The 19,327-nt window shown below is 46.2% G+C and overlaps 3 protein-coding genes and 1 long non-coding RNA gene across 10 annotated transcripts in view; 1 reads left to right on the top strand and 3 right to left on the bottom strand.

The window, feature by feature from the left end:
• Positions 1-307: 307 nt before the first annotated feature.
• On the bottom strand, positions 308-8,848 carry fbxo25 (F-box protein 25). Of its 3 annotated transcripts, none has more exons than XM_077511285.1 (11): positions 8,709-8,848; positions 8,244-8,383; positions 4,352-4,455; positions 4,237-4,286; positions 3,601-3,693; positions 3,435-3,528; positions 3,164-3,348; positions 2,222-2,404; positions 1,960-2,106; positions 1,555-1,581; positions 309-455 (listed from the first exon to the last, which is right to left on the bottom strand). In XM_077511285.1, the coding sequence occupies exons 2-11, from the start codon at positions 8,360-8,362 to the stop codon at positions 366-368; spliced, it is 1,092 nt and encodes a 363-aa protein (XP_077367411.1). In that variant the 5' UTR covers positions 8,363-8,383; positions 8,709-8,848; the 3' UTR covers positions 309-365. The 3 variants fall into 3 exon arrangements, with proteins under 3 accessions (XP_077367413.1, XP_077367411.1, XP_077367412.1); XM_077511286.1 differs by having other exon boundaries at positions 8,244-8,412; positions 8,709-8,844; XM_077511287.1 differs by lacking the exon at positions 1,555-1,581 and having other exon boundaries at positions 308-455.
• Positions 2,342-3,158, top strand: LOC144010811 (uncharacterized). The gene is made up of 3 exons (XR_013281354.1): positions 2,342-2,512; positions 2,953-3,026; positions 3,120-3,158. It is a non-coding gene; the product is annotated as an uncharacterized LOC144010811 (long non-coding RNA).
• Positions 8,846-19,327, bottom strand: part of acp1 (acid phosphatase 1) — a 34,790-nt gene continuing 24,308 nt past the window's right edge. The window contains exon 6 of one of the 5 annotated variants that reach the window (XM_077511292.1): positions 8,846-8,995. In XM_077511292.1, the coding sequence (XP_077367418.1) occupies positions 8,900-8,995 (96 nt within the window). In that variant the 3' untranslated portion in view covers positions 8,846-8,899. Of the gene's footprint in view, positions 8,996-9,168; positions 9,352-19,327 lie in introns of those variants that run through there. The other 4 variants (XM_077511296.1, XM_077511298.1, XM_077511294.1 and 1 more) reach the window with 4 other exon arrangements.
• On the bottom strand, positions 9,433-12,167 carry fam110c (family with sequence similarity 110 member C). The gene has a single exon (XM_077511289.1). The coding sequence runs from the start codon at positions 11,648-11,650 to the stop codon at positions 10,742-10,744; it is 909 nt and encodes a 302-aa protein (XP_077367415.1). The 5' UTR covers positions 11,651-12,167; the 3' UTR covers positions 9,433-10,741.

The following is a 19,327-nucleotide window of genomic DNA, read 5'->3' as shown; positions in this document are numbered from 1 at the left end:
CATCACTACGGTTGCATCGAGAGCTGGGCAGAATAATCCATTCATCCATCAATAAGACTTCTAAAAATCTGTCATAATGTTTGTGAAAAAGACAAAATACTTCTGGTCACATGCTAAAACTCATTTGAGCCTTTGTACACGTATGTTTCTATACAGTATGCAACCGTCCACTTGGATTTGTGCAAAAATCAGCAACGTCCTATCAAGGGGGGGGGGGGGAATTCTCCCCGGTTGCCACGGCAACAGTTGTGCGCAATGGAGACACATGTTGATTGCAACATGCGCCTGGTTTGGAGCCCTTTGCACGCTCGAAGGTAAACAATTTGGTAGACTCACAAGTTTGGAGGCTCCGCAGACAAAAGCGTCTAGAAGCGGAAGAGCTCGATGAAGTGTTGCGGCGAGACGGGCACCAGGCAGCCGTCCGGGTCGTTGGCGGTGCACGGGTGCCCGCAGTCCTGACAAAACAGACGCAAGCCGTCGTTATTAAGGCTTTTCCACACAAGATGGCGCCAAATGAACACAAAATGGAAGAAGAAGAAGAAGAAATGGTCACTCGACGGAACGACAAGTTCACAATACTTGTTGACTTCAACACGAAGAATAAAAATCAGATCCTCCTCATGGTTGATACATTTGCAGGTGCTTTCATAAGTAAGCAACGCTGTTAAAAATGATCTTATCTCATCTTTGGCACAAACTTGCTGACTCACCTTTCAAAACAACTGACCAACAATCCAACTCCGATTTATCCAGCTTGTAGCTGCTTTCAAAAACAATGACGCTCATTTTCATAAGCAACTCACAACATGGCCCGTTGACACCTTCATAACTAACTCAAATGTGCATTTCATTCCTTAAAAAAAAAAAAAAGGGACAGAAAGAAGTCAAACTTATGTTGTCTGCCCCGATCAACAACAACAACAAAATAAATGACATCAAGACACTTTCAATGTAACAATTCTATCAAATAACTGAAATGGAGTTTTCCAGTTTGTCAAGTTTGAAAAAATACACGAGATAGACGGAGATGATTTTGTTTTCCAATCCAGATTGTTCCACAAGCTGACAGTTGAAATACATCCTTCTTTTTGTTTTGGAAAAAAATAGCTGTTCACTTTCCCTTTTTGTTAATTTAATTTGGACATTACCTGGCAACATTTCATGATGGGCTTTAAACGTTATTTTGAGACGGTTCAACTCCATCAATTCATTCAATTGTAAAGTTTTGAGTCGTCTAAATAACGGATTTTTGTGGTCTCTGGATCCGCAAGCGCAAACGACAGCAACTGCACGTTTCTGTCTAAGTAATTTGGAACGGCTGAAGGTTTTGCAGGCACAAATATGACTTTGTCAAACATTCGACAGCAAGAACAAATGTGTTGTAAGCGCCAGAAATTGCTTTGTGTGCCAGCACAGCACTTTGACGATGACAAAATGAAGTCATGACATCTGTGATGGCATCGATTGAGCAGGTGTGCGGCGGAAAAAAACTTCTGCCCAAGGGTCAAATGTCAACAAGGAGAAAGAAGGAAGACAGGAAGGGAGAGAGGGTACCTTGAACAACAAGGCCAGCTGGCGATCCTTAAGCAGGAGATGGGGGAGGAAAGACAAGACAGGTTAAAGGTCACACGGGCAGCCAATATCCTCAGGACAGGACAAGCAGACAAGTTGGGAACTTCTATCTATCGCAATCAAAACCAATACAATTGCACATATCGAATCTTCCGACGTCACATATGGTCATTTTCCGAACACATTTCAGGTGTTGCTCCCCACAACTCCAAATCGCTCTCGAGCGCGTTTGGAAATATGCAGCGAGCGCATCAGCAAAGTCAAACGTTGCCAACTGTGTTTTTCCAACGTCCGCTTCCTAACCGCATGATTGATTGGTTTTCATCAGACAAACGTTGCATTTGCAAAGACAACGCAGGATTGTGGATTGTGGATTGTGGATCTGACCTTCCAGAAGAGGATGCTGCAATGCTTGCAGAAGTGCAACGTGTCGCCGTACTGCTCCTTGACGGGGTAACGCTTCTGCAGAGTGAAGTACAGCAGCTTCCAGTCCACGCTGTCGCTCTTGGTCAGGACCAGATTCCGGGACGAGTGCTGCAAGAAGCCCCGCCCCCCCAAAGACAAGTGAGGGGCGCTTTCCACCAGGCGGCGACATTGGGTCCACTCGTTTCTTGCTTGAGGGCCGCCTTGACAACCACAAAGCGGCTACCTGCTTGTCGGAGAAGTGGAAATGGCACAGGCGCTTCCACAGCGTGCGGCTCTCGCTCAGGATGCGCAGCGTGGGCGTGGCCTGTCCCAGGTTGATGATGTCGCAGGCGTCGGAGAGCTTGCACAGAATCTGGTTCTGCGTGGAGAGCGGCAGGTCGCTCAGCAGCAGGCCCGAGCACATTTGCTGCACACACAAAGCGGGAGAAATATGCTGAGCCAGTTAGCAACAATAACTCGCACGGGTGGCGACAAGGAACTAACCAGCAATGCAAGCAATTCTGCACCTTTTCAGGTGAGGGAAGACATCAATCGTTCATGGATATTTTTTTCTTGGGGGGTTTCCTCCCAAAAAAAAAAAAAAAAAAAAAAAACAGCTTTATTTGGGGGGGAAATGTCAAATATGTTTGCTTCTTCTCCTCAGGGAAATAAAAGGTCACATGTTCAAATTAAAATTCCTGGGAAAAAACAAAAACTATTTCATTCTCGTTAAAAAAAACATACTTTTTACCCCCGATAAGAGTACACTAAAAGGTGTCATTTTTGGTATGTTAAACTTATACTCCCTAAAAAGAAAGAAAGAAAGTTTTCTTGCCCCCGGGAGTGAATAGTACGTTCTAAAAAATAAGTACTACTTGATTCTGGGTTAATGAAAATTCTTGGGAAAAACGTATTGTAGAAATTGCAATCCCCCGCGAGGGAGACGTGAACTTTTTATCTGTTGTGTACGTGCAGGCAGGCATGCAAAGACGTTCAAGTTGAGCTGACAACCAAGCGAGCGTTCGTTCAAGTGAGCTGCGCACATTCAGGTTGTGCTTTGCTGCCATCTTGTGGCATTTCTTGACTTCAATTCTTCACAGATGATTTCCCCTGGTGACCTTTGTCCTCCATTCCAATGTTAGCGCTGTGAAATGAGAAGAAAGCGGACGGGCGGACGGACGCGCACCTTGGGGATGTGCAGGTGGTTGAGCTGCCGCTGCCACTTGAGAATGTCGTCCAGCCGGCACAGCCAGACGTTGACGTTGCCCACCAGCACGCATCGGCCCGCGTGCAAGGTCAAGCTGTGCAGCGTCGTGCTCAGATCCTGCAGGAGCTCCTTGACCAGCCGCGGATTGTAATGCTCCTCCACCACTGAAGACACGACAGCTTGTTTTGCGGGGGACGCAACGTCGCGCGGCGTGCAAAACAAACGCAGACCACGAGACGTCGGTTGGTACCCTTTTGCACAATCTTCTCCAGAATGTTGAAATAGTTCTTCTGGGCAGCTCCGCTCAAGGACGTCAGCTGGGATCTGGCGATGAGCTGGAAGAGCTGCGGGCGCAAAGCTGCCGTCAAGACGGAGCGACGGACGGACGGCCGGCCGGCGAACAACGCCGCGCTCACCTTGGCCACGTAGTTGAACCTCCTCAAGTCGTGGATGGCGCTGGAGAAGTCCAAGCGGTTCAAGGCCTCGCCCAGAGTGCAGTAGCCGTGACGCTGTCGACGCAACCCAAACATTGGTGGAGGTTGAACAGGACACTTTGGTTTGGTTTGGTTTGGTTTGTACGACACACATTGCCGTGCGGCACGAGCACCCACTCACAACGTTCTCATTCACGCTTATTACCACGTGCGGTTAACTAGCTAGTAGTGTTCATTTGGTCAGCAAAAACTAAACAAAAATCATTTCGCCAACACACATTTTGCACCAGACTCGACTAAAAGCCTCATGATGGGGACTAAATCAGAATGCATTTTCGAGACGAAAATGTACTTGCTAGCGAGCACAAACACATAATAAGAAATTATAGTTACAATGCAACATCCAATGGCTATAAATTCCAACACTAATCTGACCGCAAACTAATGTTGGCTAATAACTCACGACATGATGTCACAGTAGCCACTTGTTGAGATCCTGTAATTGTGTGTCAAGTTGTTTTTCCATCCAAAATGTTCAACATCATATGCTGACCAAAAAAAAAAAAAAAAATGTATATATATAACGTGTGTGTAGGCCGCCGCCTAGAAGACACTCGCCTCTTTTGTGCTGCCTTTCTGCACGTAGATCCACTTGTCCCGGAAAACAACTGAAAACACAAAAGGCTTATTATTGACAGCAACACAGTCGAATGGCATCTCTGCAAAAACTCACACTGAGATTTGGTATTGTGGTTGTTCAAATCCTTTCTTCGTTTCACGCTGGCCACTTCGCAAATGTCTTCCACAAACACATTTTCTTTGTCGTCGCAGGCCAATCTGTCGGATCAGAAAATGATTTGATGCGGGTCAACAAGAATGCTTTACATGGTGTCCAAAAAGGAGTGCAAAAATGAAAATGTCCTTTTCTAAGAACCCAAATAGTGCAGAACATTTGAAGAGAATGTTTTTTTTGGGTGTAAATTCATTGAATTCAGTCTGTGCTAACATCAAAAGAAGCGACCGTTTATTTGCTTCCTTAGAAGCATGCAATCTCTTCATGCTGCTGTTAATAAAGTCAAACGGAAAAGAAAGGCATCATTATACTGCGACAAATAAGACTTCCAGAAAAATATTGAGTCGACATTTTCACTTTTGGGAAAAAAATAATAATAATTTTGGCTGAAAAATATCGCTTTTGCACTAAATAATTCTTTACCCTAAAAAAGAAATCTGAGAAATTTGTTTTCATGACCAATGAGATTATTCTTGGGAAAAAAAATGATATAATATATAAAGTCAATCTAAATCACTTTCCATTTCTTTTGTCCGCAGACTTCTTGCGAAATGCAACCTGGAGCCAAGCCAAGCGCTCTGCTCGCTAAACTGCTTTCTCGGCCCCTCAACAAGAGCTGCGCGCATGTGGAGAGCAAACTCCAAGCAACGGGCTTGAAGATTGAAGAGAGCTCAACTGATGAGCTCTTCATCAGGCGTCAACCTCGGACTCTGAGGTCAATCAGACCTTGGAGGAATGCTGCGTTGGTAAAGAGATTCCTGAAGCGCCGACTGGACCGAATGCGCAAGACGCGTATTTGGGCTCAAACGCTTTCTTTTCATCTTCTCTTCATCCGTCCGGCCCAGCAAGCATCTTTAGCCGTGAGCAGGGCGCCAACACGTGGAAACAAGTCAACCAGTTCAAGGCTTTGGTCAGGAATTTGCAGCCTGCGCCAAGTCCAAAATTCAAAGAGTTTCGATGCCACAAGAAACCGTGGCATCGAAACAACAACAACAACAGAACAATCAGCAACTTGTTGCTCTCGACTGTCGGAGTGGCCAGCAAGTGCATGAACTCGCTTGCCTTACGCTGACCATGCAGTCAACTCCTTGAGGTGAGCGCGCTTCACGCTAATCCTCCTCGTCTCTTTGGATTTACGGCAGAACGCGCGGCAAAGCACGGCAATCTGTCCAGCTGAATTCCAAGAAGGAGTTCAAGCAACCTCGCACATGTTGCGTTCCGACTCTGCAGGACCAAAACTGACGACGTTCGAAATACGTCAATAAATGACTACAAGTGAAAATCGAATTTGAAAATTTGATTCATCCATCACAAGGGTCGCTGGAGCCTATCTCAGCGGGCTTTTGGCCAGCCAATCACAGAGCACACAGAGACCAACGACCATCCACACTCACAAGCACACCAAGGGACAATTTGGAGCGCCCAGTTAAGCTGCCATGCATGTCTTTGGAATGTGGGAGGAGACCGGAGTAGCCAGAAGGCACAAGGAGAACATGCAAACTCCACCCAGGAAGACCGGAGCCTGGACTCAAACCCGAGTCCTTAGTACTGGGAGGCGGATGTGCTAACCGCTCGTATACCGTGCCACGTAAAAATTAGATATAAATGGAAATGGAAATAAAAAGAAATACATTTGAATTGAATTTTTGAATTATATTTTTTGATATCCGTTTTTTTTTTTTTTTAGCCATTTATTGAATGTAATAATTTTGGCAGTTTTGGTCCTCCATATCCGACAGCAAGGAAGACGATCACGCGGCCAGCGATCACTGGCAAGATTTGCCAGTGACTTTATTTCCGTACTGCAAAACAATAAAAACTCAAATAAATCATCAGAACTGCTTGTATAACTCATTTGTCGTTGGAAGAGTCAAAAGTTGAGTGGCTGACTGGCAAGAAGACGCAAGCTCGCCATCTGCGGTCCGCTGCCTGTCATCAAATGTCGAGCGTTGTATTTGAGGCCATCATCCACTTTTTGAAGCGCTTCATCCTCCTCAATTCTCAAAAATGGCTGCAACTGCAACTGCATCGCACAAAGGAGCATCATGCTTGCGTTTGCACTGGACGAGACCGCACTTCATTGCCAGTAAGCATATCAAGGGGGAGATCCGATGATGAAATGTAATAGGTCAACTTAATAAACACTTCATGGTGTCCGCAGTTTGACTCTGGAACATATGATTTGTCATTTTATTATCTACTCGGGGTAAAACGACAATCCCCACTTTGTTCTTGATCTTGTTTACTGCCGAATGGATGTTGACAAAACGGCTGCAAGATGTCAAATGACACGCCGGTATCATGTCTGCAGCTGCGCTTCACGAGGTCGAGCGAGTCGGGCTGCCTGCCACTTGGCGGGGGGCCAAGATGATGTCAGCTCGAATCGTCCCGTGTCGTGACTCGGCCCCGGCAGTGCCTGCTCACATGCGAAATGTGGCGTCAACGTTAGCCCATGGACAGAAAATAGCAACAATGTGACTCAATGACACCTCACCACTGACCTACATATTTGACTGGATAGCCGAGAGCCCATACATGCCGCGGGCGGCCATCTTGTGACTCCCACCTCGCCAGCAGATGACTGTATCAACTATACGTACAGATGAGACATATACAGCTCGGCACTTAGTACAAGGCCGGAGGTCAGGGTGGGGGTTGTGCCACATAGGGTGGTCACTTTTTTTAAACAAAATAAATAAATAAAAAACAAGCGAACGGTATGTGCTGCTTTGATGATCACTCAGTTCCTTAGAGCCCAATATTGGATTTGGCAGAGGCAGCTTTTCTTGAATTACAGTTAGAATTCTTGAATAAAATATAAACAAGTTTCTTCCCGTACTAAACATCATGAAGCATATAATTTATTTAAGGCGTAAAATGGTGTAAAATGTCTGAAGTCCTCTTGTTTATGTTTCACAAATTTAAAACAGCATAAATCATTCTGTTTCTACAAAGTAGTGTCTCAAATGTTCTTCAATTTGGATCCTGTAAATGTATATTGGATCGTATGCCAAGAAATGTTTCGTTTTGGGAGGAGCAATATGGCCGCCTCACAACCTCAAAAGTCTTGGCCTACCGGCTATCCAGTCATATATAGAGATCAGTGGCGAGCGGTCCTAATAAGCTAATATGCTGCGCTTGCCCACATGCTCAAGTGCTTCAATAAAATCATTGAAATAACTATAGTTATACAATACTTCCAGACCATGTTATAATATTTCATTGTTAAAATGTTAACGACACAATTAAAACAAGAAATAAGTGTTTTTGAAAGCTTTTTCTTTTTGCTTCAATTCAAAGGACATTGTGCCGCTCATGATGTGCATGGCACCGTTTACCACTACCATCATCTGGAAGAAAATACAAAAGAGAATTTGGTCAGGAGGGTGAAGGAAGAGTCGACCAAGAATCACCAAAAAGCAGATCTATCTGCCAGGAACTCCAAGCTGCTGGAATACAGCTGTCAAGCGTGTGTGTTTTTTTTTTTTTGCATGTCCATGCGGTGCAAGAAGGAAGCTCTTGCTGTCTTGCTCTCCTGTTTGCTGCTCATCATATGGTCACAAATAAAACCTTCTGGTTCTGGAGGACAGTTGTGTGGTCAGACAAAACAAAAATGGAGCTTTTTGACTAGAATGCCCAGCAATAAGTTTGGAGGAGAAATTATCCGGTCAAATTATTTGTGAGCCGTGACATTGTATTCTTTACAAGTGTATGGAAACTTTTGATCACGTGACTTCCTCCCACCTGAGCAATCGACATAAACGAATCCCGTCAGGTGCCGTTTGCCATTTTGAAAAGGCCAAAAGTAGCAATTCCGACGTGTTGTTCTTACTCAATCTCTCTGTGGATGCGGTCCACGTCGTGCCCATAGATGATGATCCTCTTCCAGCCGTGCTCCGTCTTGGTCCAGCTCCATCCCGGCGACCTCCAGTCCTTGCCCAAGAAAGGCATCCTAGCCGGCCGGCCGCCGGACTGCAACGACGACAAACGTTACAAAGGACCTGATAACAACGTCACACGTGAGGAGACGACACCTGATGACGTCATCACACCACAACCGAAAATATTTCGTTGCTTTGACGCCACGACAGGGTCGCTGAGCGTGACATTTTCAAACAACACATTCGCCTTCATTGAACAGATAAACAGGAACAGACTTCAGCTGACATTAACAATATTATTTTTGTTTTTACGTCAACGACCAGCTGTCATTTCACCGCGTATCGTCGACAATGGACTGACTACAAGCATAAAGACAAAAGCTATCATTTGAAGGCAAATAAAGCCGCCAACTAACCTTGAGAAGGGACGACAATTCGTTTGTGTGCCGTTTTTTTCGCCTCCGTTCTTCTCGCTTAGCTGCTGGAAATATTGACGGAAGTAAACAGCTCCGCCCACATCCTCTCTGATTGGATGAAGCGCGGGCACTTATCCCTGTTGCTACGCAGAAGGCCGCTGCGGATTGGCCGGGAGCGGCTGTCAATCTTGTCAGCCCCTCCTTCTAATCTTCTCTCTTTTGTTGGGGGCTTTCTCCAACACGTGACACATGACGTCACACATGGACTTCTGCTTTGGTTTGTCCAACTGGAGGATGGAACGATCATCACAATGCAGATTGTAAACAACAATAAAGATATCATTTTCCACAAGACTGAAATCATCGAGTGGGCGGCCATCGCCATGCATTTGGTATTGACGTCAAAGTGGGCATTTTAATCCACCTTTGAATGCCATCGCCATCATGTCGTAATGATTGCATCCATCTATCCATTCTTGAGCGTTTATTCCTCACAAGGGTCGCGGGGGGTGCTGGAGCCTATCTCAGCTGGCTTTGGGCAGTAGGCGGGGTACAGCCTGGACTGGTTGCCAGCCAATCGCAGATGTTGTAGTTATTGAAACATCAAACCTGTGACAGCACGCAAGTGTTCCACATTCATCACCTGGAGCAGTTCAGAAACAATAGAAATATAATAACATGGCAAAAACATTGAAAAACACAAGTTACGTCACACGACCAGAGATGCTGATTATGACATTTATTGCTACAGATGCATTTTGCACGTTGAACTTGGCTGTGAGCAACCAGTCAGACAACAGACGAATGCAAACGCCAATCCAGGGTCAGATGAATTGAAATTGAAATGTGGTTGGTTGAAGCAGTGACGGGCAAATGGCGACCTGCCTGCGACCTCATTCTGCGAGGGGCCCCTTTAGTCATTTTCCAAGACATTTTTATTGATTTTTTTTACCATCCCAAATCCAGGAAATGGGTGGGGGCAGGTTGGGGGGGAACAACATATTCAAAATATTGGGGGGGAAATTCGTAATTTTCGTAAAAATCAGCGAATATGCAAATGAATGGACGTCAAACTGAAATGTGAATTGACTGCAGTTTTAAGTTGTAATATCATCATTCACCGCTAGATGGCAGACATGACTTAGTTGCTGGCCGTCCCACTGCAAATGCTCCAGCGGTGACACTCGTGATTGTGAGGGAAAAACTACAACTTGTTGGCCCAAAATATATGTGCAATGAAGACATTTGATCCGGACAGCAGCTGGCAAAAGTCAAACAAGAAGCCCCAAAACATCTCGTAAATAAACTGGAAGTCTCTTCAAAAGGCCTCATAAAGGGAACAATTTTCCAGCAGCAATTATATTTTTGTAGCAAAATATTATACACACACACACACAAAAAGTGGCATAACACGGTAGCAGCTGCAAAATACAAAATAAAATAGCCCGGGGGTTGGTACATTTGAATTGTGGCTTCCAGGGCAAGACATGACTTGTGTGGGATGTCAGTCAGGCTTGTAAAAGTGCAAATACAAACAGAAAGAAATGTTTTTGCTGTGGCCAATCCACTTTCGGCACTTAACCTTTCGTCCACAACAAGTGCGGCCCCGCCACGGCGGACAGAAAAAGCAGCCGAGTGCGATGATAACGTTACAATTGCTAGCTAGCCCGTTAGCGTGCCACCAGCAGGCCGCTTACTACAAGACCAAAAAGCAAGTGTGAGTCAGTGAGCTTGTCGCAATTCAGTTTGTTGCTAGAAGGCAAATAAATGCGCATCAAACTTGGATGCCCTGTTCCGCCTTCATCAGACGGCACCAAAGCCTTGCTTTAGCATGGAAAAAAAAGAAGAAGCATCAAACCGTTTTTGGGAGGGCAGGACAAATGATTAAAAAAACGTTAATTAAAAGAATAATAATTTCCAAAAAGTATGGCTATCGGCGACACTTGCACTGTATTTACTTGGTATTGGATGGCTCGCAAAACGAGCAGCGCCGCACGGAACCGCTTCCGACGGTGAGGATCCAAAAGGAGATTTCAGTCCAGATCTCTCAAGGTCTTGCCGCTCTCCTTGGCGTTCTTGCAGCTGTACAGCCATTTGATGATGCGGGCGTTGCGCTCGATGACGGAGGTCCCCTGGCGGATCTTCTGGCGCAGGACGTCCTCCTGCAGCCCGTCGCTGTCGCGGCTGTCGCGGGAGAATCCGGCGTCCGACGCCGACACGCTGACGCCGCGCAGCTTGGCGGCCGTCTCGTCCGAGCGCGCCGAGAAGTTCTCCTTCCCCAGAGACTGGACCACCTCCCCGTCCAGGCCGCAGTACTTGAAGAAGGCGTCAAAGTCGGCAAAGTTCTTGGAATAGCGGGAAGTGACGTCCGAGCGCGAGCGGGCCACCGCTTTGCCCCTCCTGACGGGAACGTCGAGGAGATGAGGCGAGAGCTCTTTCGGGGCACGGTCGGGAGCTCCGTTCCGCTTCCGCTCCGGCGTCGGGGTCCTGGCGCTTGAGCGCTTTTCCTCGGGCGCGCCCAGCCGGTCCTCGCGTTCCTTCTCTTCGGCCTCAGGTAAGGCGGCGGCGGCTTTCCTGGCGGAGCTTCGCAGCAGTTTGCGCGTGACGTGATGTTTGTGCTGCGCTCGCAGCAGTTGGCATTTCTGCCTGTAGAGCAGGATGGAGTCGGGTCGCTTTTTGGAGCTGGAGCGCCGAACCTGCGTCGGGGAGCAGCTGGGCGGCGGCGGCGGCGAGCTGCGGTCGGCCGACGTCGGCTCCGGCTCCGGCTCCGGCTCCGGACGGGACTTGACCAGCTGCTGGCTTCTCACGTACTTGGGCTTGCTGGCGGCCAGTCGCTCCACCGCGCTCATGGGGCCCTTCACCTCGCTCTCCAGTTCCATTTGCTTCCGGAGGTAGTCGGGGCCCTTCTCCAGGATTTTGGACGTATCGCTGGGGGTCTCCATACTCTTTTCGTCCTGCGACGGCGGCAAGTGGGAGCCGTTTGTCAAGGTTTCCGGGATTCCAGTCGATCCCGTCCGTTGCCTCAGCACGTTTCCCAATGTTCCCTGGGTCCTGTTGCGACACACGCCTCTCGCCTGGCCTCTCGCCTGGCCCCGCCCATCCCGTCGCTTCCAGTCAAACACGAGCCTGTTCAAAGTACACCTGAAGAGTGAAAGGTGACGCTTTCCCTCTCTTAACTCATTGACTGGCAGCCATTTTCACTCGAGCAACTCCTTTTGCTGGATTTGTACTGATTTTACAAGGCCCACAGAATATTGTGTTCTATTGCTATCAAAACATGGAACCTACCAGAATAGAAAGATTCAAGTCTCTTCTTTCAGCAGGGGGGAAAAAAAAGAAAAAGAAAAAAAGGATATTTCTATGGGTTTTCGTTTTGCAGCAATTAGCATTACAATATAGAGAAGTTTCATCATTATTCACAAATATGCTTAGAATTGTATTTGTGCTTTTTTTTCCAACATGGCCCTAGTTGATCTCTTATACTCTGCTGCCACCTGCTTGCTGTTTGTGTCATAACCACAATTTCTGCAACCGTTCTTTCGTTTTGAGAGGCTGCTTCAAAGCCTTCTGTCTGACCTAGCATGTAAATAAAAAACCAAAACGTATAAATACGTCTTTGGGACACTTAAAACATGTAAAATAGAACGTATTTCTACGTTTTTGGGAGCAAATGAGTGAAGGGAACGCGGACAGGAAACGCACGCAATGTTTTCAATGCTGACGGATTTTTTGTTCTCTCTCCATTTCCGTCGTGCTTTCATCCACAACAAGTTTTTGTGACTTTTCATTCCTTCATCTCGCACTTGGCTTGGAGCCTTCACGCTGACGAGACGTCACGGGCACAGGAAGTCCATTTGGGGCGCTTGTCGAAAGAACCCAAGTGCGGAACAAATTGATTGGTTTGCTCAATTTTGCACTTGAAGTGTGGCAAGACGCGACCATTTGTCATCCAACGTCACCTTTAGCAAACATGACGATTACATGCTTGCCTTGTTGTTCACAACACGCTCATGCTAATGCTGCGTTGGAGGATGCTCGGAAATATCCTTCCGACCATCCTCCAATGCGGCTTGAATTCAGCCAGCAGATGTACACTCTTCCATAGGGTGCCTCTGTTTTGGTTCGCAACAGCATTTAAATAGGCTCCACTCGTTCTTTGTAAGCCATCAGTGGGGGACTATTTGAGGGAGGAGCTTATTTGTCCCCGTCATGTTGAGTGAAAATATTCCAGGCGTGAACGCAAGCCTTGCTTGATTTTTTGTCTTTCCAAAACACGACGAGCATGTTGATGAAAAGCCAAATTGGGGTTCCACTTGATCTGTTGGCATCACGATGGCGGATTTTGGCTTGACAACATTCTTTGGTTGGCTCGAGCGACTGATGAAACTTCAAGTGCGCAAGTGGCCAAAGTCAGACTTCTTGCTTGAAGTATCTTTTCATATGTTTGTTGCGTGCACGCATGTGGGAGGGGCCAAAGTGAGTACAAAAGCAAGATGGCTGTATTTCAAAATTCCCACTTGTTGTGGGTGAGGGTGGAAATTGCCAAACGAGCTGATTTTTAGCACCAGCAATCCAAAATAAACCCGGTTGCAAAAGTCAACGACATTTTGAATGTCGTCCTCAGGCCACATGCAATAAAAGAAGAAGCGCTTTGCTGTCCAAATGGAAGCATGTGCTTGGGCAAGGCCATAAACCATGAGCCGTCCGTCCTTCGTCCGTCCTTCGTCCGTCCTTCGTCCGTCCGTTCCCAGAGGGCGGCACTCAAATGTGCAGTCGGCCTCGAGCGTGACTCGCTCTCCGATCCAATCGGTGGGAGGCCGCAATCGGACGCAATCCATTTTCAATATCGTCTTCCCTCAAATTGATTTGCACTTTTATTGCTTTTGGCCTCGCTCATTATTCCACATCTGTTTTCCTACACCATTGTTTTTATTTTTGGTTTATTTTTGGCTCTCTTTTGGCCAGCTTTCTTTATCATGCTCGGGGATTCATACACAGTCAGTCGAAATTGTTTTTTCTACAATTACTATAATAATAATATGCGATATAACATCAAGTTAATCATTTGCTCCATTTGAAATGTCCCAAAGACATATTTATACGTTTATTTTATTTTTTTAATGCTAGAGCATCCAGAAGACTTCGATGCAGCCTCTCAACTGCAAAGAAAGGTTGAAGAAATGCTAGTTATTACACAAATGGCCAGCAGGTGGCAGCAGAGTATAAGAGATCAAGCAGGTCCATGTTAAAAAAGCTCAATTCTAAGCAGATTTGTCAATAATGATGAAAGTTGCTAATTGCTGCAAAACGGAACCAAATAGAAATCAACTTGTTTTTTTTTTTTTTCCCCCTGATGAAAGAAGAGACGTCCATGTTTTTATAGCAATACAACAATATTCTGTGGGCCTTGCAAAAGCAGTCCAAATCCAATAAACAGCCGGGAGCGAAGGGCGTTGCGTCACTCAAAATGGCTGCCAGTCAATGAGTTCATGAATGTAAGATTGTTTATTTTGCAAGTATGTTTCCATTTCATGACGCATAGTTTGGAATTTTGTTTGGAATTGATGAAGGCAATATTGTGATCACCAGCAAATATGACGGGCTGGAATGCACAAAAAAGGCCTGCACGAGGTCTGTTACTTGGGCAAGAAAGTTCCGTCAACATCTTCCACTCCAAGACGTCAAAATGTTGCAAACGTTTGCACGTTGCTGAGAGCGGAAGACACGACGTGGAGTGGCCACCGTTCAAGTTCTCCGCCGGGAACACTAAATAACGACTTCCTGTGAGAATTTCCCTCTTATTTGTTATGATTGGTCTCCCAGGGGCCGAGAAGTGATGATTTTCTATTATTGCCGTCTGGGCGGCTGCATTTTTGGACGGGAACGCGCGCTGACCTTCCTGATGACACTCGTTGAGATATGACAACGCCAACTCCAAAAAAGTGGGCGGATGACATCACGCATGTCAACAAGGATGACCTTCGCTCACAGCCGGTGGCCCCCCCGGGGCCCAGGGGGTTGTGCCGCGGTGCTACCGTGACCTTAGGTAGGAGTAGTCACGAAGCGGTGTTGCTTGGAGGTGCGCCATGCAGAGTCTCCTCTCACCTCATCCATCTTCAAGCGTGATCTGCTGTGGCCCAGCCGTCCTGTTTTTTGTTTTTTTGTTACGACCTCCGCCAACGTTTTGTCCAAGAGGCAAAGAAAGACGAGGCCCCGCCTTTAACAAGCCGCTCTTGTGTGCGATTACGCTCAGTCGGAGCACATCGGAAGGAAGTCGTTTTTGCGCCAAAGACAAACAAATTGCTTTCAGGCTCCAGTCACGTCCGATTCGTCACACGGGCCGGCCGGCGTTTCAACGTTTTCAACCGTATGAAAAGCAATACGACAACACGTCACTCAAGGTTTGTGCCGATATTTGACAATTTGGTGACACTTTGATGATGTCACAATGAAAAGTCGTCAGCGTGCAGACGTCCATTTATTGGCTCCTTCAAAACAAAAGCATGCATGATTATCCAACACCGTCCGTTGATTGTTTTCTCCAAAAGACTTTTGTCACCGTAATGTGGATGTTGAATTTGACACATTTGATATTTTGCGCTGACGATGTTACTTTCAGACTCAGGTAGAAATCAGCCAGGGCAAAAAGACGGCAATCATTTCATTGCCACTTCAAAAAGCACAACTGCGGAAAAGTCAAGTTTAACCCCTGGGCATGATCTTATTTTGAAACGACTTGGTCAGAACCATCAAAAAGCCGAAAAGCGGTCACAATAACGCCAAAGCGTTTAAGGCGTTTTGCCGCCTTTTAAAGCCACACGCATTCAAAGTCACAGATACGAGTGGACTCAAATAGGACATGCACCTTTCCTATTGCTGTTGCCGGCCAATCGCAAAGCGGATATTGCGCATGATGAAGAATTCATTGCTTTGAGCAACTTGGCCACCGGGGGCAGTATAACACAAGCTTGCAGACACAAAAAACAACAACAAAAAAACAAAAAACCCGGCTGGGACGCTGTGTCAGAAATGTGATGTGCGCTTGCTGACAGACACACTTGACGTGTTTGTTACGCGCGGCCGCACGTGCACACCTTCTTTCTTTCTTTCTTTCCTTCCTCCAACTCACACTTGATTCTCACTCACTCCAATAAATCAAAGCGATCGCATCGTCCGTCCGTCCGTCATGGCCTCGCATCGCTTTCATGCCAACATCCCCAGTGGAGCGAAAGCAGACACGCTGAAGCCGTTTGTCAAATTGGCACGTCCGGCATCATCCTCTCAACTCATTCCTCGTTTGTTTTGCTTCATTTCAGACATTTTTCTCTTTTCCCACTTGTTGTTTTAGGCTGGTTATTTTTTCGCTTTATGACGTTTCTCCACGACAAAGTGACTTTTTTTTGGTCAAGAGAAAGTTGATGGGATTCGAGTCGAGTTGGACAGGTCACAGCAAGTTTGTGTGCAATCTTTAAAAACAAAAGAAAACAAAAGAAAACATCGTCATCTTTTGGTGCTTTTCTATTGGATGCTGCAAGATGACGTCACTTCTGTTACACGCTTTCAAACATTTTTACTTCAGTTCATATTCAAATCAATGGACTTCAACTCACATTTCAATTGATTACCAAAGATGAAAAACATTTTGTCAAATGTAGTTTCAGTTAGTTTTCGTTTTTTAAAAAGCATTTGAACCCTAACCCTGCCACAGGCAAGAAGGACACAGGCCAGTTGCGAGAAAAGTGGCTTTTGTTTGTTTTTTTTGCGTCTGCCTTCCTGGATGTTGGAGCGAGACGAAATCCGCAGCCGTGATCATCTTGAGGTCGGATGTCATGCATAATGGCGGAAGCGTTGCGGTGCTTCCAGAGAGCTCAGCTGATGTAACCTGAGTGAGCGAGCGAGCGACTTTTCGCCGCAGCGCTGGTTCGGCTTTTCCTGAGAACGACTCCGGCATCATCTCCACTGCCAAATGGCTTGAGGAGGATTTCGCGTGAAAATGGGAGCGACATTTACAGCAACATCGCACGCGTGTCACAATTCATTTGTGCCAGGATAAATGGCAGTTGAAAGCAAACACAATTTGTTGATCGATCGGCCTTTGGAACCATCGATTGTTTACATGAATTACTGGACGGATTCCAACCGTCATGAGAAATTCACACAAAATTCAAATGAGGAAAAATAATAATAATTGCAAGGTACAGTTATAACACGGTTCACTTTTTGCAGCCTCGTGGTATTGTGTTGTTGTTTTTTAACAGTACTGTACCTATTTGATCAAATTGATGAAGGTTTGAACATGAGAGAAACGTGAAGAAATGTAAATGCCTCGATGAGTAAAGCGGATCAATTGTGTTATGAAGCCTTTTAGAGCCTTAAAACTGTTCTAATAAATGTCAAACGTAAAGCAAACTACTTTGCAAATGTCATTTTTTGGAAGCCAACCGCCAGCGGAAAACCAGCAAACACTGTACTACCAAATAAAAGCTTACTGCAAATGTTCTCACGTGAATTATGGACCAAAATATTGATCAATTATGGAAAGAAAGCCAATGACGAATTTCTCATTGCAAAAAGTCACAATTGAGAAAGTTTGGATCCAAAACGGAACGCGTGCTCACTAGTGGAAGAAATACGAGGACACAAATTTCAAGACACAAGCCGCGTTGCTTTCAAAAGACCATCAAGATGGCCGCCCACTGTGACGCCAAGTGGCCATTCAAGCACGCAAACAAACAAACAGCTCGCCGTTACGTGACGTGACGTGACGGATATTCAAAGTCCGGTCCAGTCCTTCCTCAAGTGGTCCCAGCTCCACTTTGCACAGTCGGCATCCTTTCAAATGTTTCCCAACGGATCCTCCCGGGGGACTTTTGCTTCCAATCACCTCACTCGCACTCGACTTTCTTTTCTTCTGTTTCATGTAACGTGATGGGATGGACGTCTCCTCGGGGGGGATGACATCACCGCTTCGCAAGAGCTGCCTGCCCGTCTTTACCGGACGAGCGCGAGGATGCAGGAAAAGGAAAGTCCGGCAAGGAAAAGAAAAGGCCGGCAAGGAAAAGAAAATGCCGGCAAGGAAAAGAAAATGCCGGCAAGGAAAAGAAAAGGCCGGCAAGGAAAAGAAAAGGCCGGCAAGGAAAAGAAAATGCCGGCAAGGAAAAGAAAAGGCCGGCAAGATGGCGCTCGGACGGAAGCACGCGGCTGCTGACGGCTTCAGGAAGAAATACCGGAAAAGCAAAATGTCCACCGATGAGATCAAACACTCGGTCGGGGTTTTGCTCCGTTCGGTGCAGATGCGTGTCACGTCACGGATGCCTTCCATTCCCTTCACATTCCATCACAAGTCATGTTTGCTTTTGGAACGATAAGATGTCATAGAATGCAGTGCCAACGGAGCCTTCAAGCCGCTCAAAAGTCGGAAGGGCTGTCGTCATGGTTACGCAAAACTCAAAACAAAGCAACTCACTTTCAAAGCTAGCTAGAAACTTTCTGACGATGAAGTGGAAGAAGAAGTCAGAAGAAGATGAAGAAAAGATTTTTTTCTTCATTTATTGGTAAATTCTATTGAGAAATATAAATTAGAAAACAACAAGAAGAAGAAAAAAGAAGTAAGAAGAAGAAGAAAAGAAGACGGCTGCAGTCGGTTATCAGGTCAAGATGGGGTTAAAAAAAAAAAAAAAAAGTCGTTTTTGCCATTGGAATGTTGAAATGTGAGCAAGAGCGACAGGACAGTTTGCGATGGACACGCCCACCCCTGACTGATGCTGAGTCATCGCTTTGGCGCCCGCGTGTGCGTGGCTTAACGGTACTGTGATGCGGACGTGCGTGCGTGCGTGCGCAGCAGCTGCCACAATTATCCAAAAGGAATCGTGTCCCTCAAACAATTGACAAGCCTCAATTGGATTTGGCTCGTCGACGCCACTTGTACACCAGCGGATGTCCGACACATTCTTTCCTCCATTTCAACCACACAATTCATGGCGACTCCAAAGACGTCCGCTTTCGGAATCATCGGCAATCATAACTTATCATACGTTTGCTGCAATGAAGAATTGCTGGCGCTTTTCACATTCACATGTGCTGGCTATACGTCATCTGAACACAAGAGGCAGAAGATGGAAGGCAGCAGAATGGTTCGAGCCAGCCTGCTTTTCTGTTCACAAACGGTTGCAAAGTCCAGCACACGCGCACTCGCAATCTGCCGCTCGCATGCGCAACACACATAAGTCACGCTTGTTAGTTTCTATGACAGTCAGTTCATCTCATCCCATTTTTATTCAGTCGAGCGTTTTACGTTTTTATTTGACTCCAAGAAAACCTCCTTTTATGTGTCTAGTTTTAGTCAACAAAATGTGTCAACATTTTAGTCTACTTTTAGTCAGGACAAGCATTTTAGCCATGTATATTTTTGGGATTTATTGAACTTTTTGGAATCCATTTCGCATCAAAATGTCTCTCATCCATTTGAGGAAAACCAAGTTGACACCCGACGACGGCGTCTCCGAAGGCCTCATGCGTCCAGCTAGGAAGTTAGCAGTCGCATTCTAACTAATTATTGTTGGACGCTGGAATGATGTTAAATTCCAAGTAGGATTTTTAACCTTCCTGGGGCGCGGCAG

This window comes from Festucalex cinctus, chromosome 21 (genome assembly GCF_051991245.1).
Source record: "Festucalex cinctus isolate MCC-2025b chromosome 21, RoL_Fcin_1.0, whole genome shotgun sequence".
Lineage (NCBI taxonomy): Eukaryota > Metazoa > Chordata > Actinopteri > Syngnathiformes > Syngnathidae > Festucalex > Festucalex cinctus.
Note: the sequence above shows the minus strand (reverse complement) of the source record. Positions and strands in the feature narration are given on the sequence as shown.

Coding starts and splice junctions, on each gene's coding strand:
- fam110c (XM_077511289.1), bottom strand. CDS start 11,650: ATGGAGACCCCCAGCGATACGTCCAAAATCCTGGAGAAGGGCCCCGAC.
- fbxo25 (XM_077511285.1), bottom strand. CDS start 8,362: ATGCCTTTCTTGGGCAAGGACTGGAGGTCGCCGGGATGGAGCTGGACC. Junction 4,287..4,351: donor CCACAATACCAAATCTCAGT/GTGAGTTTTTGC, acceptor TTGTGTTTTCAG/TTGTTTTCCGGGACAAGTGG. Junction 2,107..2,221: donor TCCACTTCTCCGACAAGCAG/GTAGCCGCTTTG, acceptor GGCTTCTTGCAG/CACTCGTCCCGGAATCTGGT.